The 25,271-nt window shown below is 40.8% G+C and overlaps 1 protein-coding gene across 4 annotated transcripts in view; it reads left to right on the forward strand.

Moving 5' to 3' along the window:
• LARGE1 (LARGE xylosyl- and glucuronyltransferase 1) overlaps positions 1-25,271 on the forward strand; it is a 269,824-nt gene that overhangs the window by 150,437 nt on the left and 94,116 nt on the right. For all 4 annotated transcript variants that reach the window (XM_084205376.1, XM_084205378.1, XM_084205377.1 and 1 more), the window contains one exon: positions 16,370-16,541. In XM_084205376.1, the coding sequence (XP_084061502.1) occupies positions 16,370-16,541 (172 nt within the window). The remainder of the gene's footprint in view (positions 1-16,369; positions 16,542-25,271) is intronic.

The following is a 25,271-nucleotide window of genomic DNA, read 5'->3' on the forward strand; positions in this document are numbered from 1 at the left end:
CAGTTCGTTTGAAGGTTTTAACAGCCAGTTCTACTAAGATGCTTGTAACCTTCCCAACATAACTTGGCCTGTCTCCTCACTGCCTTGCAAATAACCTCAAGGGAGATAGATGGGTGCTTAAAAGCTCTCCCTCATCTCACTAGCTGTTAGGATTTGGAACTCTCTCCCATGAACTAAACTTGCTGTGTGCAGTCAGTAATCAGCAATAAGCGTCCTTGAAGTGTAGGCTGCTGATGATGGTGCCAGTAATTGAACTATTGCATAGCTACATACTTCATTCTTGCTCTACTCAGTATGGCCCACACATAACTCTTCCAAATTTATGTGGCCACATATGGCTGTGACTGCATACTGGAAAGTTACTTGGCAGTGTAAATTCACTTTATATGATCACTTTAGTTGTGTGAGTCAGCTTTGGTCCTAATGCATAGATGTATCTATTACAGCAATGCATCCCACAAAATAACTGGAAACTGAAAATGGTCTTCTTTGAGCATTAAATAAAAAAATACTTGTGAAACGTACATCTGTTACAGCTGTGATTTGCAAATATCAGGCTGCAGGGTGCTGTGGTTTTTTCAGTTCAGTCTTACATGCAGAAGCTCCAGAACAAACTATTGAAGGTGTGCAGCTTGGGCACTTGGCTTCTGCACTTCATTGTTAAACATGGGATCTCGTGTCAGTTCACTCCCAGGGAAATGCAGGCATTAAATCCATTGTGATCTGCCCTGTCCCAGAGCAGAAGGAACAGCCGATAAGGCAGTACTGTATGTGATGGGTGGAATACAGATAAGGTGAGTTTGTTTTCCCAGATATTGCCTGACACACTGATGACAACATCAGGTGAACTGAAGAAGGCAGAATGTAGAATGAGCAGTTGCCTGCTCTGCTGTGGGTAAATGGCCCAGATACACAGTCTTTTAATCACTGATAGAGCAGAAAAGCCATTTCCTTTAAACAGTTCAGCCTACATGTGCTGCAGTTGATTTATGAACTTGAAGGGATGGTAAATAAGTTTTTGTAGTTGATGAACATTTGATCTGAAAGAGAAATATGAAAAGCTCCATTCTTTGCTCTATATATGGACAATATTCCAGCTTTTACTGTTCCCAGAAACAACAGCCCACAAATCTGAGTACCAGTGCTGCATTAGGTGATTTCCTATCAGAAATGTTGACATCTGCACACTCAGTAAAAATCAGTAGTCTGATTCAGCACAACCAAACTCAAATAATGCATGGCATAAAGATCACCTATCTTTGGGCATTTACTGCAGTATGAGGTGAATTACTTCTTAGCCACTTTCATCTGAATTTTGAAGACAGTTCACTAGTTCAGATATTGACATCATTTAGACAGACATGACAAAATACTCTGAGTTAGAAGGGACAAGGATCATCGAGTCCAGCTCTTAAGTGAAGGGTCCATAGAGAGATTGAACCCATGACCTTTGTGTCATTAGCACCAAGCTCTAGCCAACTGAGCTAATGGGCAAGGGCTGTGAGACTTACGAAGAAAAATAAACTTTAATTCTTTAATTATGATTGTAGTGCAGTTGGTTCTCAGGGCTGTGCCTGTGTGCACCCCTAGTGCACTTAAATTCCCACAGTGGTCCAGGAACTCTCAGGCTTGTTGTCTGCACAGATGAGATAAAGGACTGGTTTGAGACAGCAGCCCAAGTTGAAACTAGGTGATTGATGGAACTGCTGGCACAAGAAGTATTTGACAGCTTGTTACAGGAGAGGTCCTGGTGGGAATTTCAGACAGTTCTTAAGATTCCCCAGGCAGACCCTGCTGTGCCTAGACCAATTTGTATGCTTAAGCATGTCAATTAACATCCTGGGCAAAGAATCTGGCTGTCCCAGATATTCACAGACAGTTCCTGCTGCAAAGTTAATCAGTTGTACGAGAGTAAGGCAATCAATAGGTACAGTTCCTGCACGTGTAGAAATGATCATGTAGGACAGTCTATTGTACATACTTAAGATAGTTAGGAAATGTTTTGTTCATAGGTTAAGGTGATCTATAGTGACACATAATACATATCTTGCAGTGGTCAGGTAGGACCATGGGTCAGCTGGGTTACAAAAATTGTACAGAAACATGTTTTAGGGAGTCTCACCTAATCCAATTAGGATGACCCTGTAAGAACCCTTCCTATGGAGACTCCCTTTACCATCTAGACAGCAAGCAAGTGTCCTGTCTGGCACATTGTATTGTCCATACAAACATTACTGTAGGTCAAAATCCCTATAATGTTAGTTGTTTTAAAGTATACTTACTATGTGAATGTCTTTGCAGCAAATAGCACCAAAAGCAACTCAAATGCCATGAAATCTTTGGATGCCCGCAGAAGCTCTTCCAATGAATGATAGTAGTGATAAAGCTGTATGTATTGCAGTATTGCAATATACCAATTTTGGAAGCGTGATCAAATACTTCTAACAGAATGGCAGCTACCACCTTCTGAGCATGGGAGAGAGGGATTCTGATTGGCAGTTGGGAAGATATGAGAGTGTGTTTGATGAACAGATTATTAGTTTGGTGGTTTTCACATCAATTTAAGAGGGTGGCAATGATAGCAGTGTTGATAAAGCCTTGAACAATAAAATTGGTCAGCATTCTCCTGCCTTCCATCATCATCCTCATCAATAAGTTCCAGTGGATGTTGCAGCCACCTCTAAGGATCTATCTCACAGTAACAGTGACTGACCCCTAAACTGTCATGGGCTGTAGGGGTTTGACTGTATTTGCACTGCACTGCCTGCAGATTATCCATTGTTAAGGGCAGCGCAGGGTTGTTCATCTGTTAAGTAGTTCACTGCGTGCCTCAGAGGCAAACACAAAAAGTTATAAAGGAGAAGTATGCTACTTCCCTTTGTTTCTTTTCCACTTCATATGCAAGATCTAATTGCTATTAATGCCACACAGAATGAGAAACCTGGCATCTGTTTATGTTTACATTTATTTACACAGCAGTAAGTATTCAGTTAAAGTGTTTCTATGGCACTGAGGTTTTGGTCTAAAACTCTCGTGTGCTATGGGGGGCTTGCAGTGCTCCTGCATTTCACCAGCCTTTTGTCTTCCTGCAAACTGGCCTACTGCACATGCCAGTCAAACAATAGGCATTGACTGCTGTTGCTTCCTGTCGTTTCCCCTTCTCTTTATTTTCTTTTAATATGCAAATCCAAGATTTTGGAAAATGAAGTCTATAATCAAAACATTTTACAGATTTGTGTAACTTTTATGGCTTATTTTTAGACTTGAATTTCTACTTTATAATTGAGATTTTGTCTATTTGCTAATGGACATATTGAATACTAGAGGCCTGAAGTCTCAGGTGATAAAAGATGCTTGTGGTTGTGACGCAGTGCTACCATGTTAAGAACAGAGTCTTTTATCCATAATTTTCAGTAAAGGTGACTGGAAATTAACAGTCCTGGTTTTGTAAGCCAAGATATTTTCCTTCAGACTGTTTGGGAGGAAATTAGTGTCCACCAAGAAACAGATAGCAATTCAAACTCCCCAGCACAGTGAAACCTTTGTGAAGTCTGCTTCTTGTGTTACATTGTGCAGTGCTTCTACTACTATTTGAGAAGAAAACCTCACGTCTGACTTTCTAAACCCTTTGTACTTTCCTATTGTAGCTGGTGCTTTTAAAAAACATTGGAGTTCTTTGTTAGTTTTATAATTTAGTTCTAATTGCTGTGGGCCTCTCTGTACCTCCACCTTTTCCTTGATTCTAGGGAAAAGCAGTACAGTTGTTCTGTTCTGTGTCCACCAGGAAGATGGAGTAGCTGCTCTTTGTAACATATGTGGAGTGAGGTTTAAGGAGCCAACTCTTTTCCTCTTAAAATCACCCACATTTGTATCATAGTAGCTGACTCTGACATTTCAACAGCAAGGGTTTTTGTTTGGCATTCAGCTCCTTCAACATTGCTCATTGCAGCAACATGTGCTGCACCTCCAGGGAAGGCAATTTTAGCAGAGAATGAGAAAAAGATGAATAACTTCACATGAGATTTTCCAAAAATTATTCAATTTGACAGAAATTAAAAAGCATGCTCTGGAAAAGCCAAAAAAAGACACAACATCTCAAACTAACTTGGGCAGCTGTGGTTTGTTCCATGCATCCCCATTACAGCAGCTGCTTTCTCAGAACATTATCATCCACCTATGAGAAATGAAGGCATTTTGCTGTCCTAACCTTGGATATACATCAGTTATTTGAACACTTTGATCTGCATGAGGGGTATAGGTTGTATATCCCCTGTACTTGCTGGGGAGAGTTAATGGTTATCCTGTGCTCCAGTACAATTTCTTTCTTTGGCACCTGCAGGTGGAAAGCTGGGAAGACACATAATGGCTATAGTTAGATGGTCTTAGCTCTTAATGGCTTTTCACTCGCTCACATGGACACCTCCCTGTCAGAGGGCATTCAGTTACTCACAGAAGAACAGCAGTGACTGCTCAAGGCATTCCTAGTGAGGATCAGTATTGATGTGAGAATTTTATCAAAATGTTTAATGAGCCTTGCTTCTAGATTTACAAAAAACTGAAGTATATGTATTTCCATGTCTGATTGATAAGCTGAAAAACATAGGAGGCTGCAAGGACTCTAAAAATATTCTTGATTCACAACCAGGGAGCTGAAAAGGTTAGATTTCCTCATTTGTAAATGATGTTGGCTTATTTCTGAGAAACAACTGAGATTCAGGGAAGTGTTGGGCAATAGATCAGATGTGAGCTACTTCCCATGGAGCAGTTCAGCAGGCAGTGTAGGAACCAAGCCTTCTGAAGGACTGGGGCTGAAATAGTCATTGTTGTGGAGAAAAATGATCACCTTGTCTGGGCACACCTTTTTGAGTGACAAGTTTTCACAGCAGTGAAAATAACAAAGTCATGCTGTGTACCTGGCACAGCACAAGCACATGCTCCTCTCCTCATAGGTCTGAAACCATCTCAGTCCAGGTAAAGGTGTCCAGGCTGCTTTTAGTCTCAATACTTGCTTTAAAGGGGGGGATATGTAATAACATTGTTAATGAAATGACATTGACATCACCTCTTTTTGAGTCAACTCAGTATGAGAACGTTCAGACTTCTAAATTGAGAAATTTTGTTTCTGTTAGTGAAGTTATCACTTTTCAGGTCAATCTTCAGTCCTACAAAGTTTCATTTTTTGAGATAGTTTCATTTTTGACATAGTAAGGTTATTAATGAAGTGCCACTAATGGTAATTTGACTTTAGTAATTTCTTTTAGTAGAGCTACCTCTTTTCCAATCAAATAATTTTATCCTGTGGAAGTTTCATTCTTTGAGCTTAAGTTGATGGTGTCTAGGTCTCACCCTTTCAGAAACAGAGATGAAAACAGAGTAGTATTTTGAGTAGTATTTTGATCCCCTGTTAATTTTGCCATATACTCCTCCATTACTTCAGATTTGACCCCTGTCAGAGCTGAATGTATTCCACAGTTTTTAGCTGACACAGATGAAAGCCTTTAAATTAGTTCCATCTGTATTGTTTTAATGAGACATTTGGGACCTGTGTTCACCTGTCTGATTGCAATTTTATCTGATGGTCTTTAGGGTGAAACTCCAAGATTACATGGAATTAGGGTGTCACTGGTGGATTTAGCCCTCAGACAGATGTTTCAAGAAGTTGTAAGAGTCACATGCCTGATACTTCATTTAAATACTACTCATGCAAACTCACTGTTATCTGAAGTATTTGATGATATTTAGCCAGAAGCAGGGCAATTAACTAGACTGATGTCATGAACTTTAGTGTTCCTTGCTTTTGAAGGAGCCCAGTTTTCCCAATGTCTTTATTTTCTTCAGATTGTTTCTCTAGTTAGTGCTGCATTGTTTGAGAGACAATACAGTTCTTTCTAATAACAAAGAAAAAGAACACTTTTTCACCCTATCACAAGTGCTTCTTGCACTAGGTTATCGTTAGTTTTTCTTGGTCATAGTTGTAATACCTTTTATCCTTTATTATTCTTTTTATTCTAGATGTATTCCTGGAGCATTTCAGTCCCTAGGAGTTTTGATATATTGTAATACTTAGCACTGGAGAAAAGAACACTGTTTTATGTAATTTTTATTCCCATGAAGCAATAATTGCTATATAAGAAGTTGCACTCACCTGGCCTCCAACTCTGCAGGGTGGAGGTTGATCTGTTTTCCTGGAAATTCTTTGCTTTTGGTGAAGAAGAGAGATGAAAGAGTTCTTCATAGGACAGAGCATTTATTCCACTAGTTGCATGTGTGTTCCACCAACTAATGGCCTTTTTTGGTGTAGCATTTTCAGCTGTTGAAATTCTACTATTCTTACTCTTTAGGCAGAAACAGTGTAAGTTTAGGTCTAGAGAAAGGTTATTTTACTGGTCAGATGCCAGATAGTAAATAGGGATTTTCTTCTGAATAGAAGAATGGATCCTTTTCCTCATAAGTATTTGCTATGTTTTGACTTTGTGTTAAGATATCAGGTATCTGGTGGAAGCTGCATTCCCACGTCCTTTCCACAAACCATCCTAGGACATCAGGAAAGTTCTTCACTGAGAGGATGGTCAGTCACTGGAGCAGGCTCATGTCACCAAGCTCCTGAACTCTGGTCATGATTCCAAGCCTGGCCATGGATGAACCTGTTAGCCATAGGGATTCATTTTAGGTAATCCTGTGAGGAGAAGGGAGTTGCACTCAAAGATTCTTATGGGTCCCATCTAACTTGAGATATTCTATGATTCTTAATTTTGCAACTCTGGCTGTCAAATACTGTTTTGTATGGATACAAACTGAATGGGAATCATTCAGGCTTAAAAGGGTGGGAAGTCATTCCCTCAATATTCTTGGTGTCTCGTTGGGAATGTTTTTGTGCATGATTACTGGTATTTTACACCTGCAATCTCCTCTCTCAGGTATTACTTGGTTAGCAATAGTCACTGTAACTGTCCTTCAACCTTCTTTGATAATCCTTAAAAAAGGATTTTTCAATAGGGAAAGAATCCCACTTCAGATTAGCTTTTGTCACTGAGTTGCAGCTGTTGTCTATCCAACAAACTGTGTTTATGCAGGATATGCTGTTGCATTTTATCCTGGATAATGCTATGATGACACCTCTTTGTTATCCTGACATCATGCAAAATACAGGTTGTGTGCTGCTGGGCTCTGACCCCAAGAGCTGCATGGAAATGTGCTAGAACGTGGAATGGCTGCAGCTAATGTATATGTACTTGCATAGTTACTGAAGTGAAAAAGCTTCAGTACATCAGACAGTGATAATATTTTCATGGATTTGTATCTTCCCTGATGAATTAGCACAAAGAGCTTGTTGATTGAGTTCACTGGCAATTAAAGCAGGCAATTGATCTTTCTTATCTTTCCATACAGATGAAGCGAGAAGGGCAGCCCTGAGTTTTCACCACTGGGCGAGGTCTGGCCAGACCTACCTGTCAGTCAGCTTTTAGCAGAAAGCTCTGGCTTCCTGCCATTTTATCTGCTCCAGCTTGTTTGTCTCTCTTCACTCATTCACTGGCAGGAAGAAAGTAAAAAAAAGGCCTTATCTGCTAGGGAAGATTTGTTCTTTTGCCTCTTCTGGAGAGGTGGGGCTGGGAGGCTGGTGTTTGGCTGGTTCTCACTGACCTCTCTTGGGATGCTCAGACTCTTTTAGGTCCTCCACCCTTGACTGCTGCACTGAAAACAGCTGTGGTCGAGGCCAGAGGCCTCAAAGGAACAAGGAACAAAGAAACAGCACTAACTGAGACTGGCCAGAATTTTTCATTCTGCCGTCTCATTTTTGCACAAATGAAGAAAGGAAAACAAAGAGAGCATTCAGCATTTTGGAGGTAGCAAGAAACAATGAAGAAATTTAGAAAGTCTCAAATGAGAGTAAAGAAAAGGACTCAATATAGAAACTGGCCATTTGAGTTTTATGGGGCTAAAATAAGGTGGGAGAAAAACCAGCTAAATACCTGAGGGGAGGGAGGTAGTCCTTAAAGATCACAGTAGGTGAATTACCTTTTGCTCCTTTCTTTTCTGAAGTAGCTGTATGGCTGAATGTTTTGATGTCTAAGTGGCAGAGACTAAAAAAAAAAAAAAAACCCTACATCAGTTTTAGTTTATGTCTGCAGTTGTGTCTGTATAAAGCATGGATAAGCTCTTGGCACCCTCATTTAATTTTGTTGTTAAGGAAGTTGTTTTGAAGAAGCATTCTTAAATCAGGTTTTTCCCACTTGTCTGCCCTTTGTGTGCATGTGTGTATTGGTGAGAGATTTGGAAAGAAAATTTTAAAAAAGAAAAGGAAAAAATGTCCTCAACATCAGTCAGACTGTGTTAAGGACTTTGCTACAGAGATGAGAATTAATTTGCAGTTATTTTCCTTTGCTGTATGCTGATGCTGATTTTGGAGGTTTTGTTTGTTCTGCCTTTTTAATATCTAATCTTCATTTCCAGTTGTGGCTTGCTCCACGGTTTCTGCATTTGCTCTACATTATCCAGGACCCAGAGGTCCAAATAATCATCCATTTCTATCTCAACTTTTTTGCTCACTGTTGTTTGTATCCAGACTTGTTGCACACATGTGTGGAAGATACCATCTGCTTCTTAAAGTGAAAGATGAGGCAGAATCCCATTAAAGTCACCAGTGCTTCTGTAATGAGCAAGAACAGCCACAAAGGCCAGCAGAAATAGAAAAATTATTTTCGCAAAGATGTATAATTTCCTTTCTCCTTACAATTGTTTTTTAGAGCAAGTTGTTATTATTTCTTAAAATACTCAGAAACCAGAAATTCTGAATCTAGAAAAGTTACCCAACTTTGCTGGATTTTTGGTTTCCTTGACAACCATTCAAATAAATAGTAAGGACTTGTTATGGGGGAGAATATTAGTATAATCAAAACATGTGAATCACCCAGGAAAAAACTAAATTCAATGTGGAAGTTACAAGTTATCCAGGAAACATTAATAGAAGAGTCTGGTTTTGTTCAAATAAGGCTCTTTGTTAATGTTTTTGGACCCCTGACAAGGATGGAGCAAAAGCAGCTATTTTCTAAAGGTGAGATGCAAGGAGATTCCTTTTGGTTTTCCTTCTATGAAAACTATTGGTGGTGACAGTAATCTTCTTTCTCTCAGGATCTCTTCAAATCTCATGATTTGGAATTTCTCAATCTAGGTTCTTTCTTTTATTATTATTACTATTATGGTTATCTGTAAAAAAAAATTGTGCTAAAGACAGGCATGAATGTTTACCCATGTTTAAATGGTAACCTACTTGTCTCCTTCCCAGTTAACCCAGTCTCTGCAACAAGGTGTTGATATTGCTCCCCTGGAAGCAAGAGAGTGAGAAAGGGGATCAGTCACATGTCCCAGCAAAGAGGTTAGATATTGTGAGGTGTAGTCAGTGTAAAATGGGATTATCCTGGAACTAATGCTGAGTCCTGCTAGTGCTGCTGGAATTGTGACTCAAGTTTCAGGAATGTGGGAAGAGGTATGGCATACATTCACAGCAGGGTGAAGTTCTCCCTGTGTGAAAAACAGTGATGGAAAAACCATGCATAAAGAAAACTTCCTGTCCTCTGCCAGCAAATCAATTTTTTTTTTACCCCCTCTTTTTATGCTTTATGTTGCAAATCACAGAACATGATCATCATTAAAGTGGTGGCAGAATTCTCCTCCAGTTTAGAAGTGACATGAAAGCCCCAGTTCTGTTAGCTTTGTCTTAAATGAAGGCTACATGTTTAAAAACCAATATCTTGCTACTTGTAGTGTTCATAGTAGCAGCAAAGCACCAAGCAAGTAATGAAAAAGCTGTGAAAACAAGTTGTCAGCTGTGTCTAGAAAGTTATTTATCCAGTCAGAAGAAAAGACAATTTTTATTGTTACCTGATTCACACATCAGAATTTCAGGGTTGTTCCCGATGCCTTGGATATTTGTAAGGGCTGCCTGAAGCCAGCAGCTACATAAGACTTTGGCTGGTTTTGCTTCACAGAGGTCCCTCCTGCTTTAAGTTCTTTCACCATGTAGATTGTGCTGCTTTTCAGATCAGTGTCAGATACAAATCAGATACAACTTGTGCAGATTTAAAACACTCTGTGATTTTGCTGTGGCCCGGAAGTTTTGCTCTGTTTGCCTTCTTTTAAGATTTCAAACTTAGTTTATCATCTGACTGCTGCAATTTTCAAGGAAGATGGTGCCTATGTTGAAGTTGCTTAAGAGCAAGTAGATGCCAATTACTTCTGGATATCCATGTTTCCACTGAGTCATTTATTACAAAACCTGATTCACATTTCTCTTTATTTTACTCAATCTGTTCTAGATGCTAGGTATTTTTAGTGGTAAAACCTGGCATGAAGGCTCTGGGGAGGCAAAATCTACAGACTGCATTTTCTACTTCCCTCCGCCTTTTCTGTTTTCTTAGTTCTTCTGTTTGCTGCTGCCTGTTTCCTCAGCACAGGAAATCTGCAGCCATTAGTCTGGATGGTGATGGAATTGGGCTCTGTTTGATCCCATTTATGAGCCCACCTCTGAAGTGGGGAGGAGGCATGCAGGTGGCACCTTGTGCCTCAGGGCTGTGATTCTCAGCCTGGTGCATCACTCCAGCCAGCCTGACCCATAGGCTCTGCAAGGCACTGACCTTCCTGGTGCTTTTGTGGAGTCAGCCGAGCAGCATGGCTGTCTTTGATCTGGAGTGGGGAAGGGGATACTATGGCATAGCTCTGCATTATTTTGATTGATTTTTTTTTCCCCCCCCAAGCATACCTAGGAAGATGCAGCAAATGTAGCAATGACAAAATCAATATGGTATTGGAGGTTGCATTTTTCCAGGGTAAAGTATTTAAGGACATGCTGCCAGGGAAAACACTTTATCAGCCAAAATTCCATCTTACCATGCTGAACAAGGAGCACATTTTGTTGCTCAGAGGGTTCTGTGGTGTTATATATTCTGTGGGACAGTGAGGAATTTCATTAAGTAAATGGAAAAAAATACTATTTAACCGAGAAGGGGGGTCTGACAAGAACCTCATGAAGTTCAACAAAAAGTGCAAAATTTTGCATATGAGGACTAACCCATGTACCATGACATGCTGAGGGTTGCCCTGCTGGAAAGCAGCTTGGTAGAAAAGAGTCTGGTGGACACCAGGCCAGCAATTTGCCCTTGCAACAATGACAGCATTAGACCCGACACTGACAGCAGGTCAAAGGATGTGACCCTTCCCCTCGACTCACACCTGGCGAGGCCACACCTGGAGGGCTGGGTCCAGGCTGAGTTCTGGGCACCTCAGCACAAGAGAGACATGAAAATAATGGAGAATCCAGCCAAGGGCTGCTAAGATGATGAAGGGATTGAAGCACCTCACATGCAAGGAAAGGTGAGAGAGCTGGAACTTTTCATCCAGAGTAGAGAAGGCTTGGAGGGGGATCTTATCGTTGAACATAAATACTTGGAGGGAACGTGTGAAAAAGAGTCAGGCTCTGGTCAGAGGTGCCCAGAGACAGAACAAGGGGCAGTGGGCACAAGCTGAAATACAAGAGGAGCCCTCTGAACAGCAGGAAACATTATTTTACTGTGAAGGTAACCAAGCACTGGCTCAGGGTGCCCAGTGAGATTGTAGAGTCCTCATCCTTGGACATAGTCAAAAGCCATCTGGACATGGCCACTGGCTCTGGGTGGCCGTACTTGTCGGGGGGAAGTTGGACCAAATGACTCCCAGAGGTACCTTCCAAACTCGTTCTGTGATTTTGTGGTGCTGTATTGAGTACAACCCATTCATCAGGAAAAGTCAGGATGGAATTTTCTTCTGGTAGGGAAGTAATCAGAAGTCTTTAATACGGGAAATGCTTTTAGAAGGGAAACTTCTATTTATAGAAAGGAAATGCAGTCTTGAGTTTATGCAGTTGCTAGCTAAAAGTTTTGAGAGCTTTTTTTGATGGTACTATTATGTATCACCTTCCAACCCAAGAAGCATGTAGGAAATCTGTCAACCTCTGGTGCTTCAGAGAAGATGGTAAACAATAAGAGAAACATATACAGTCCTACAGTCCCATATAGCCTTAGTTTATCTTTCCTCTGGCTACTGTTTTGATGCTTCACTTTGTGTACATGTAAACATGCACTAAGGTAAAGACAAGCAAATACATAATCTCTTTCTTGTGCTTCATCCCACTGCTCTGTTTGTCATGATTTTAATAATGTGGAAAAGAGAATGGTGAGTGCAGCAAAGTCATATTTGCAAACAAAGTGTCTTGGTATGCAAGACTGATAACCTTTAAGAGCATGAGGTTTAAATAGAAATGTAATAATAATGGAATATAATTAATTGGATGTGTTTACCAAATATAAAACTGTATCCTAATTCGATCTAATTCACAGATGAAAAATCCACCAAAATTTATTAACCAATAATAATACCACCAGTAGCTCCAAAATTTGGTGCAACTCACTGCAGGATGAGAATATATATGGGGAACGGTATTGATATAGAATTCCCCAGGGTTTATATTCTTCAGTAGGCATCTGCCACCATCTACTGTATGATGCCAGCTACTGAGCTCAGTGGGTGATTGATCTGACACAATACAGAAAGTATTGTGTCAAAAACCCCTAAGATTTTTGTCCTTCTGTGTTGGTCACTATCATTCTGTTCATGCTGGTACTGTTTTCCAGACTTGTTTCATGCTAAGTCTACAAGTCCAAACCTCCATCCCTTTCAAAGAGGCTCAGGTGACCTGCCCTTGTACAGATAGTTCACTTACATCTGTGGAGCAGTCAGTATTCACCTGGGAAGGCTGGGCAAGCCATCATCTGTTTGTGGGGAAAAAGAACATATTAAAACAATCATGCAGTTCCATAAAGAAGTACAGTGTAAGAGTCAAAGTCAGGCTGGATATATTTGTGATGACTTGATACAAGAGTTGTGCTTTGTGATCGTAATGTATGAGCAACCAGACTCAAGTGTTTTAAAAACTAAAAATACCTAAATGCTTGGGAATGTAGTCACTATACAATTCATTCACAGAGAATGAGCCACCATTCCCCCCTCTCTCAGTCAAGGAAACATTTTAAGCTCTATGTATGAGACTTCTCTGTTAAAAATGACACTTATGCTAACTTAATGAGCACTTATTCAGTGGTAGCAACTGTGAGAAAGCTGAGTCAGGCTGTGCACAGCAACTGTGATTTGGTCAGCTTTTCCCAGAGATTCAGCACAGGAAAGGGAACTTGCTGGTGAGGTATACCTGAACATAGAGACTGTTGCTCCCACTTCTCTGGCATTTACTAGGTGATCAGTTACATGCTGCATGCAGACTCATGGGCTTGTGATTTTTATATTCAAATAATTTAGATATTTTAGGTTTTTTTCAGTCTTCAATTACAGAAAGAATAAAGATGGTTCTGATGAAAGACCTTTAGTGAGCAGACACTATTTCACTTCACTTAAAAGAATCAGTGTCAGCACCAGCTAAATGCTTTTCTTTACTCTTCTCTCATGAACAAAAACACAGATCTTGAGAGCTGGAGATCCAAGGTGTGCTATTTCTGCTGCACAGGGAATTATACAAATGGCAAAGTATGTCACACTGTTTTGTTTCACTCTCTTTTACTAACTCTTATTTTTAAATGTTGCTGATGTATCTTCTAGGAATATTTGTTCTATGAAGGCAACTCTGATCTAGCTTGTTAGCAGATGATTCACAAACATGCCATATATGGGCCATTTTAACTGTGCTAGGCAAACAAAATTGTATTAAAACTTACAGAAAGTATTTAGATAATATTTAGGAAAATGGTTTTTCGACCAGAAGCCACACTCTTCCTCTCAGAAGGCAGAGCCCCTTCCCTCTGCTCCTTGCAATGTTTTGACATAATACAGAATAACCTCCAGGTCGTTGCCAAAACCAGGACAAGGACTAAGCACTTGCTCCAGTGCTGTGTATTTCCTCCCACAAGACTATGTAGTGAGCCAGAGAGTGAGCCTTCACAGTGTAAGGAGTTTTCCTTACCATGAATTTGGAACTGTTACATTATTCTTGAATAGCAAAGCCATGAAGAAATTATGCTGGGGGCTAATTAGGATCTCTGTGTCTTAGTCAACTCTGTATCACAGGAGAGGAAACTGGGGATAAATTGGACTCAGTGAGAGTCCAGGCTTCAATATATCCTCAAATCCAACACATGCTAGCCAGCTGTGATGGGCCATTTGGAACAGGGGCTGTCCCCTTCATTTTTAAAAATGGTGCCTTCAGACATCAGGCTTCAGGATGGCAGGCTTTTGCCTTCTGTGTGCCAGATCAGAAGGAACTGCCAGACATGGGTTTCTTTCCTGCAGTGATACATGGCATTGGTACAAATTGGGAATTCTGAGAACAAAGAAAATAACTGCACTTTGAAAGTGATTTGCTTTTCTAGCCACCCTTTACCTTCCCTGCTTGTCTCAGGCTATTCATGCAACATATGAACCCCTACCTTATTAAACTCATTTGCATAAGCACACTGGGTGTTTTTCTGGAGAAATATTTCAGCTAATAAAATGAAGGACATGCTATCTAAAATTAACAACATAGCAATGAGTAAAAGCCAGCTCAAGTCTGTAAAATGCCTAACACTTTTAACATGTCAGGTATGACTGGTCTAGCACAGGGATATCAAGTGGCAGATTCAGACCAGTATGGTTTGCAGAAGCAAAGTAGATATCGTTTTGTATAAATTCAGTATACCATGATGTGATGGTCCATTCCAAAAGCCACGATGTAGGAAAGCAGGGACCACAAATAAGTAGAGTTGTGAGGATGTGAATTTGAAATTATCTCTGTTTCACACAGAAGATATTTCTGGGGAGCATTGAGTTTTCAATAAACCAACCAAAACTTCATGCTTCAGTTTGCACTTTCTGGTTTTATTCTATGAGAATCTGCTTTTCCTGCCTTTCCCCTGAAATTCTTGTCTTTCTCCTTGAAGGTTTGTTCTACTTCCCTCTGTCTTTTTAATGAACTTTGCAGTGGGAGAGTGTTCTGCCCTGGTACAGGAATCCTGAGAATACAGAGAAAAGTTGTGTGCCATTTAAAAGAGAATAGAGGAGGTCGGCTTACATCATCAGACGCCTTGTTACTTTGTGTTCAAAAAAAAAAGTGCTCTAAGCACCTACTACTAGCCTGTTTTCAACCATGCTTCCAACTTCGAAATGTAGGAACTCGCTCTCTTACCGAAGGTTTTCTCTAAGGATTTTGGGGGAAATGATTTTTTTTTGTGAGAGTGTTGTTTCATAGAATAAAATTTACAATGGCAGTGAATAGATATAAGACAGTTAAGCAGCAGAATAAATCTCCTCAGTTTTATGAATACACTGAGTTTCTGCCTACTTTCTCCAAAGCGTAACATGCCAGGACAAATCCTGAAATCTGTTTCACTCAAGATTTTGTAGATAAAATACTAATTTAAGTCATTGAGAGCACGGCTCCAGGGAAAACGTAAAATCTGGGAATTGTAGGGCATGCCCCTTAAAACAAACTAGGAGTTTCAGACAGGGAAATAGGAACTTCACAAAAACTTCTAATGACCCACTTTAAGCAGAAACTTTCGAAATTGGAGGATTTGAATCTCACAGAAGGAAAACTAAACACAGCTCATGGAATATGCCGGTGTCAAGAGTACAATGTATTACAGAATTTAGCCTCCCAACTTTTATTTTAGAAGATGTACAAATGTTTCTTTAGCTCTTACTGAAGAAATTAAAATGTTGGACGTTGCCACACTCAATACATAAATACAAAAAAAGTGGCTGACAATTTTCTGTCAATTTCTCTACTTTTGAGCATGTCTGTGGGACCTCAGTAGTTTTAAGTTAAAAATGTAAGGCTTAAGATAAATTCACATTTGTAAGAAACAATTTTTTTGCAGTTTTCTGGCCCATTATTTCAAATTATTGGCCTTTTGAAATTCTGACCACCAAATCTATAAAAAATATAAGGAAAATATTATGCTCGTTACTTCTGCATCAGAGAAAATTTTGAGATGACACCTTCTTTTTTGGTTGAAAATAAAAGTAATGTACAATACACCTGAGGTTTTAGACTAAAAATGTCTTTCAGATTTATAAGGACACGTGGATGTCTCAGAATGAATTCCACCAGATCAGAAAGGCTCAACTAATTTTCGTTATATTGTGTGAAGAGGTTGCCTGAAAGAACTTTTCTCCAAGCTTTCAGAAACTAGTACATTTCAGCACTTATGAAGTAAATTTAAGTACAGGCCTTTAGATGACTTTCCACCTCAGAGATCTTCCACTATGACAAGAAACTACTTTCAGGAAAATTTTCTCTTTCTAATAAAGATTATTTTTTCTTCCTCTTTCCGACTTCCCATTTCCTGTCAAGTCTGAAGTGTCTTGGATCCCCAACAAACACTACTCTGGGATTTACGGGCTGATGAAGTTGGTTCTGACTAAGACTCTACCTTCCAATCTTGAGCGAGTCATTGTCCTCGACACAGACATTACATTTGCCACTGACATTGCTGAGCTATGGGCCGTCTTTCACAAGTTCAAAGGTATTTTAATGATTTTTTACTGTCCTTATTGGAGGGGCGGGGGGAGAATGATGAGGCAAACAATACAGTGCGGGTGAAGGGGCTAGCTGAGGTTTTGTGAAATGCTTTCACTCTTTCAGTTTTTGGTGTTTGAATGTAATTGTTCTCTTTGTGAGCTCGTTTCTCTATGATGTTCTGTACAGATAAATTGACAACACCGATTATCTATGTAGTTTGGTTTATTGGTCTGATTATTTGGGGCAGGTGAGAGCCTGACAATGCAGTAGATGATAAAGAATTATGAGCATGCTGTAGTTACGTACTGTTCAATACCTCTTGGAAGATCTTGGGTTTTATTATTTTTTTTAATTAATAAAATTTAATTATTGCTTTCAATTTAACTGTTCCATGTAACTACTGAGAATGAATGAAGTTGAGATCATTCTTGAGCCAGTGAGGAAGAAGAAGAGAGCAGAGTTACACATGCAAATAAAAATAAATTGCTGTTTGGTCCTCTTAATAAGTTGGTAAAGGAGTCTGGATTCTAAGCACCCAAAATAGTTTTCCTTACCTATTCCAATTTCCCACAGCTCCTTGAAAATGTGCTTCACAGTCAGTCTGAGAAAGGACTCCTTTAGAGTAACTATAAGGAGATGATTACAAAAAAGTCCCCCTACTACCCTGTCACAAAGCAGAGAACCTTCTGGCTAGCACGCCACTAAAACCATTTAATTCTCCCAGGTTCCAGTGTTGCCAGCTGTTCAGAGTCAGAGACATACCCTATTGTTCTCCTCTTGCCCTCAGCATATGTATTGCAGTGCTGGTAAGTGCAGAGACAATCCAGCATCCTGGTTTAAAGGTTTACAACCCTGTAAAAGTGTAGCCTTGATGTGTTTCATCATCTCTCTCAAAATCATCTCAAGCAAAGTCAGCCTAAGCAAATGGGAGTAGTTATTTAGAGAAGCTAAAATACACCACTCCATTAGGAGGGAGCCAGGAAAGAGCACATTTAATGTACTTACCCCCTGCTGAAATCCACAAGGCCTGCTTGTCTCAGTACCCAGCTCTGGGAGAGGACCTGTTATCTTCAGCTCTATGTCAAGGACTGGGTTCTAGTGTTTACTTGTTCATGCATTTGTTTCCATTCCCTTCTGTGGATCCAGTGATGTCTTTTCAAAACGCCAGAAGCAGTCACCTTTTTGCTTAATTTCATTATTTGCAAACTTTTTTCATTAAGGAATATACAATTTTTCCTCCTCTTCATGTATTGTTCAGAGCTCTTCACCAAGCCTTTCCCTCCACTGAACCTCCAGTTTCATGTAAACAAACATAGACCCTGACAACTATAAGTAATATAGATGTATGCATAGGAAGTAAAGCTGTGCAATTGTACTGTCTCACTGTGTGCAGCTGTCCCATTAATAGTCATACTTGACTGAGTACAGTGTCAGTCTTTTCCTGTCATAGCAGGAAAAGAAATGTGGATAAACAGAACTTGGGCATAGAGGACTGCATGGCCAAAGAGAGCCAATTCTGAGTTGAGACAATGAGGGGGATTGTCTCCCTGCTTATAATTTCTGTCATAATTTTAATGAAGATCTCTTGCTTTTATACAGGGGGAATAAAACCAAGTACAAAGACTGCTTGTAAAATATGGAGCAGAGGCAGATGTAAGATTGAAAGAAAATACAGGCAGAAAATATGGAAATATGGAGAAGAACAATTAATGGAAGTAAAATGTGTGTGTAAATCAGTCTCCATAGAGCTAGGCAAGAATGTTCATCTGATTAGAGCTGTGAAAAGCTCTAACTTACACATGGAGACAGAACTGCTGTACTGCTGCCCTCATAACGTACATAGCACAACTCCCAAATGGATGATTTTGTAAGTTGTCCCATGTGTCTTTTTAATTCCAGCTGACCACCTGCTTCTCCACAGTTTTTTAATCCTGCAGTAAATTGATCAGTGTCTACATCTGCTCATCTCCCAGGCAGATGTGCACAAGCAATGAGTAGATGAGACAATGCCGTAGCTCCAGGTGTTGAGCTGGGGTGGGAGAACACTTTGGATCCTAAATGCTGTGGAGGAGAGAGGAAGTGTCCAAGCACAGGCTTGTTCTCCAGCCCATGTCATAGGCTGCAGTTCCATTAGCAAAGGTGACCTCGATGATGGTGACATCAGGGTTGAGTGTTTAAGGGTAAGAATGAGAGGGAGGGCCAACAAAGCACATACCACAGTGAGAGTGTGTTGCAGGCCACTCAACTGTGATGAGGAGGCAGAAGAAATATTCTGTAAGTGTCGCAGTGCCTCTCTGAGCATGTGCTCGGAGTCACCCCGGCTCACTCTGGCACTGCAGGCAGCAAGGGACACTCTCCCATTCCTCGGGAGAGCGGCTGAGGCTTTCACCTTTCAGATGAAACACCAGCACAATGTTGGCAGAAGAAGGAGAGCAGACTCCAGCTGGGGGCAAAGTCCAGGTTCATTGTGGGGCTCTAACAAGACTCCTAACGCAGGGAGACCAGCCAGCTGGAGACACTCAGAATGGGGACTGCAGGGTGTTATAAAGGGGGCAGTAAACCAGGGAGGGGTTTGCCCACCTGCCAGTGGGGATGCAGGAGGGAGCGGGGATCAGGGAAACGGGCAGGGAGGGGGACCAATAGGGCCACCCGAGGGAGGGACCCCCGTGCCTGAACCCATCACTCCATGCCCTTGGTAGAAGTTTCTAGATGGAGGGGAGGGGATGGGCTGTCGAGTGAAGGACAGGACACCAAGGAGGGGTTAAGGGAAGGGTTCAGCCACTTTTGGGCAGCAGGGGCAGGGAGTAGGGAGATTGACATTAAAAGGATGGGAGGAGGCAGCAGGGGCAGAACCATTGCAACAGCAGGGAACTGGAATAACCCAAAGTACAACTTAATGCAACTAAAACGTATAAGAACACACTGCAACATGTAAGCAGCTGGGAGATCTCACAGTTGCTAGCCCTTGTTCTTGTGGTGGGCTTGAACTTACCAGAGAGGTAAGTTGAACTTACTTAGCAGAGGTCTGCTAGAAATACAACATAGGAGAGAGGAAACAGTCCAGGAAGTTCCTGGAGTGTCTGGAAGATTACTTCGTGACCCAGCTGGGCAGTGCCTGGCTGAATCTGCCAGCAGATCTTGCTAACCAGGGAGGTCCCAGTGGGCTGGAGAGGAATAAATGTGATGCCCATTTACAGGAAGGGCCAGAAGGAGCATCTGGGGAATTACAGGCCTGTCAGCCTGACCTTGGGGCCAGGGAAGGCCATGGAACAGGTCACCTTGAGTGCTGTCCTGCAGCATGTGCAGGACAACCGGGGGATTGAGCCTGTCAGCATGGGTTCATGAAAGGCAGGTCCTGCTTGACCCCCCTGATCTCCTTCTGTGGCAAAGGTGGCTCTCCTTAGTGGAGGAAGCAAAGACTTTGGCTGTTGTCTACCTAAACTTTAATAAAGCCTTTGACATGGTTTCCCACAGCATTCTCACAGAAACCGGCTTCCCATGGCTTAGACGTGTTCTCTGGATGCAGACCGGCTGGAGGGCTGGGCCCAGGGAGTGGAGGTGAATGGAGCTAAATACATTTGTAGCCAGTCTCTGGTGGTGTTTGCCAGGGCTCAGTACTGGGGCCAGTTTGATTTCATACCTTTGCCAATGACCTGGATGAGGGGATCGGTGCACGCTTGGTCAGCCCAAGTGGAGTGAGAGTGTTGATCTGTTGGAGGGCAGGAAAGCTCCGGACAGGAAGGATAGGGAGAGGCTGAATCGATGGGCCAAGACCATCAGTTCTGTGAGCTTCAACAAGGCAAAGTGCCAGGTCCTGCACTTGAGTCACAACAATCCTATCAACAGTACAGGTTTGGGGCTGAATGGCTGGAGAACTGCCCCGTGGGAAAGGATCTTTGGGTGCTTGTCAGCAGCAGCTGAACATGAGGCTGTGAGGGCCCAGGTGGCCAAAGAAGGCCAATGGCATCCTGGCCTGTGTCGGCAATAGCGTGTCCAGCAGGACCAGGGCATGGATTGTCCCTGTGTTCTCAGCACTGCTGAGGCCACACCTCAAGTGCCCGTGTTCATTTCTCAGCCCCTCACTGCAAGAATGGCATTGAGGTGCTGGAGGATGTCCAGAGAAGGGCAGCAGAAAATTTCTTAACAGAAAGGGTTGACTAGCATTGGAACAGACTGCCCAGGAAGTTGTCACCACCCCTGGCTGCGTTTCAGAGCTGGGTAGATGTGACACGTACAAGGTTTAGTGGGATGGACTTGGTAGTGTTACTTTGATGGTAGTATGTAAAGGTCTTTTTCAACCTAAGTGATTGTATTGTTCTATCATTCAGTGGAAATGGAAGGAAAGGCAAGTAATTTGGAGAGATACTGATACTCTTTTACTGCTTTATAAGTTTGGCTTCATTCTGTGGTGATTCTCAATTTTTCCAAAGTGTCTTTTTATTTCTCCTACCTGCATTACAAAAGATTGAAGGTTTGTCTCATGTCATGAGCCCCAAATATTCCTCCAAAGGATATTTTACTAAACTAATGTTTTAATTTCTTCCTTGTTTCTCTCCCAGAAGTCCCAGGTAAGTTTGTGAAGATTTCTTGGGGGCAGTCTAGAATGTTTGTTGACATATTGCATAAACAGAAGAACAATAAAACTCCTACGAAGAGAAATTATAGTCTCTAAAGGAACCTCTCATTACACCCAACCCCAGTTAGGAGGGCAGCTTTAGACCCACTGGGTCTCCTTCTAGAAATGTTCTAACAACCAGTTGCTGGCTAGAAGGCACTATTATCAACTTGCCTACACCAGGATGCTTTTTGTACACATTGAAGAATTTTTCACATCAGTGCAGGAAAGGCAAAAACTTCTGTCTCCAGGTTACTGCAACATAACTGATGAGGCAGTCCAGCAGAGCCTTTTCCAAATTGCAGCCACACATAGAGGGAAGGTGCTAGAGTCTGTGATTCTTTCTGTGCCTGGGAAGACTTTTCTTCCCAGCAAAAACAGTGATAAAGGGAAACCGGTAGCTCAGATTCCTTTTTTCTCAGACACCATGCTTGGAAGAAACTCATCAGATTCAGGACGTTCTTGTAATCTAACCAGGTCTGATTTGCTGTGTAGAAGGGCCTAAAGTACGTTTTATACAGCACCTGCAATACCCAAAGTCCTTGTTCTGCAAAGGTTCTTATTCCAGTTATCTTAAGAGTTGCTGAAAAGATCAGACCCTTACATAGTAATTTAATATTTTAGGTGGTAAAGGTACTACTCCATTTGCTCTGTAGATGAAAAAAAGGCAGTAGGATTTCTTTGTAAATTATTGCTCTTCTGCCCTTTCCTGATAAGCTCTTTGCATATATGCATATATATACATATGCCCTTACAATAAGTGATCCAACTGTTCTGTAGCAGAGTGCAGAAATTTAAAAATCTCTTCTTTGAAGTGGCCACCTTAGGCTTTGGGAGAAATTCACACCTCTCTTTGGTAGCCTGAAACAGTTTCTCAAGCAATGTAACATTTAACAGTTTCTCGTAGGAGCCACTTGGGGGTTGTGTAATTATTAATCATTTCATATACAGGCTTCAATCTCTATGCATAAATATGTCTTTGGTAACCCATAACTTAAATTTCATATTCAGCTTTTCAGCTGGGATTTGGGCATTTTTGCTTTAGCCTCATTCTCCATTGCTCTATAGATAGGTAGAATGTTTTCCTTTAGGACTGAGATATACCTCCAAAATATTGACTTCAAAGGTTTGAGTCTGCAGCCAGTCTGGTGCAGATAACCTGTCATGCATGTTTTCTGTGACTTAGTTGACACTGATTATGTCTCCTATTCATCTTTCACTAGATTTTGACAGTTCTAAACTTGAGAAAGTAACTAGCCTAAGGGCAAAAGTGTGGGACTGTAGATCATAGTGTATTCTTGGATGAAGTGCTACAGAATGTTTCAGACAACAAGGATTAGTAACCAATATGTTTTTATTGCAGAAACTGTGCAAATTCTTCTGAGAAAAAAAATTAGTCCAAAGCTATGTTCTGTGCCATCAATCTTAAAGTTCTTATAAAGGCCACATCTGCTGTTTCATTATTCTTGCTCACCCAAACTTTTGGTCCTGCAGTGTGGGTTAATTTTTTCTAAGGTTCTGATTTTTAATTTTACTGGGTGTTAAATATGGATTCTCAGGATTTAATTTATTTTCAACCTGACTACAACAGTCATCATAATTCTGTCTTACAAGTTGCAGTTTCAGTCTGGATCACAGTCTCTGTTGTGCTGGGTGCTCCACATGTAAGTAGCAAGAAACTCTCTTCCTGCTTTACATTGTCAGGTGACAATTCCTGTGTCTGCCTTCGTCCTTTAGGATATTGCTTTGCATGAGTCACAGCTGGGACTCACAAATGAGACCTGAATAATCCCTGTAGAGATCAGTGTTGAGGAGCTCTGTATAAATTGAATGCTACATCAAAGGGCATTATGGTATTTCTAAGTACATGTCAGAACTCAGAGGCTTTATTGAACAGTGATGTCTTACTACTACTGCATGTTAGCCTCACAATCCAGCTAGCTGATACCATGAATGTTTTAAGTACTTTTAAACAACAGAGACTTGTTGGGTAATAACCAACAAGTGCATTTCAAATAACTCTACTCATAAGTCACCCAGAGAATATAAGCTACCACTGGTGTTCATCTGTGCAAGTCAGTCTTCCCTGGAAAGGTGACCTCTATTAACCAAGCATACAAGAAGGAGAAACGGCAAACTTGACAGGAATACTGAGATTCACATGTTCATACTTTGCATGAATAAAAACATGCTATAGAAGCTGTTTGCTTTGTGTCAGGAGCTCAAATAATGATCAAAATCCATACTGACATCATAAATACCAGAAAAGGTCAGCAGTGATTTTGGTGCAGGATCAAGTGCCCAGAGCTGAAGAGGGACTGGCACATAGTCAATCCCAAACTTAAAATTTGCAAACACTCAGCATGTGGGTGCTTTGGCATATTTGCTCTGCAGAAAGCCTGAGGTAACGGTCTAGGTTTATACTATTTATGCAGCTTCTTCAGGAAAAAGGCCAAACAAACAAAAAATTAAAAAATGAAAAAATAAAAATCATAACCCTCAGAAATTTAAGCATCTTGTGTAGGGATTTTAGTAATTATATTCCTACAAGAACTATTATATATAAGGTTGTAGTGTTAAGTGCATGCAGAACTTTTCATTTGTATGTGAATTTAGCATGCCAGAAAGTGAGATGCTGATGGCTGTGGTGAGAAGCAGGCAGTCAGCAGGTGCTGTATAAATTTCCCTGAATTTGGCTCTATCAGTGAAGCCCTGTTTTAATAAACTCTACCTGTCATAGCCCTTGACTCTCCTGCAATGATTGTGCTTTTTATAGGTGTGCTGTTCTTGTGATGATGTAAAATACTCGGTTGTTGCCAAGATTAAAATTTAAAATTCATTGACACCTATGGCTCAAGGCAGGATTTGAGCCACAGAATTGATTCTGGGCAGGTTCTGTACTTAAGTCTGTCAGTTTACACTGAGTAAATGATTAAAGCTTCCAGATGATTTTGAGACAGGATCTCTGTGGGGTGACACAGTGTTCATGTTAAACCCTGCAGAGATCTTTCTGTTTCTTCAGGTCAGTAAAACAGGCTTTCTTTTCTCACTAATCAAGAGGAAGGCATTAGTAACATGCACCTTAGTGTGTATAAAAATCCATGGTATGAGTCAGTTTTTTGTGAAGGAAACAGGATCATATTGTAGCAGAGTGCATTAGTAAAATTGTCAGGCAGCTATTAAAATAGCTTAAAATTATCTGAATTTTTGTAAGTGTCTAAAAAGGCCGAATGGCACTTGTCTTTGCTCATAAAAAAACCCCATCTGTTAGCTTCTGAAAGATTTGTGTAAGTATTGGTTAGACTACAGTGCATAGCTCATCCTAGGGTTATTACACAAATGAAATACAGTTTCTCTTTGAAAAGGTCCCTGTGTAGGCTCTATCTGCTTAAGAATTTCTATTCTTGATTCTTTTATTGTAGTGCATTCTTCTTTTTTGCTACAGAATCTTTGAAGCTTCGTTGATAAAGAATTCTATTAGTTAGCTATAGCTGATAGAAATACTGAGGGGTGTTGTGCTCCGGTGTCTCACAATGCTGTCATCATCTGTGTGTGAAACTAGGAGAATACTGATTTATTTTGGAGAAGAGAGAAAGAAAGTAAGGGATTAGGATATTTGGGGGAAAAAAGAAAAGTTTCTAACTGTGATTGGGGTTAATTTTGGTGACTGTAATTAGGAGGGGATCAAACAAAGAGGTGGGACTTGCTGATTCTGTGGGTCCAGGAGAAAACACTTCTTTCTCTCCACTCTAGTCAGATAAGCTGAGTGGATGGAAGTTCTCCTTTTTTTTTCTTTTTTTTTTTTCCCTAATTGCAGTTTGCTTTGCTGTGATATTCCTTTATTGAGAAGCCAGTATGTGAGAAGGTTGACCTCAGTAAATGAGCTCCAAGGGAGAGAGTTTATTATATGGATCAGCATGTGCACATTCTAGTTTATGGATTTTAATGTGACAAGGGACATAATCAGAAAATTCTGATTATGAATTGCTGCCAAAATAGAATGGCTGCAGTTTCTGAAACATCTGTAGTTCTATTTTAGCTGAATGGTTCTTTGTCTGTTTCTGCCATCAGGCAGAAATATTTAGAGGTGAAAGGCCAACCGTGCATAGAAATAGGGTA

Source organism: Fringilla coelebs, assembly GCF_963513975.1.
Source record: "Fringilla coelebs genome assembly, chromosome: 5".
Classification (NCBI taxonomy): domain Eukaryota; kingdom Metazoa; phylum Chordata; class Aves; order Passeriformes; family Fringillidae; genus Fringilla; species Fringilla coelebs.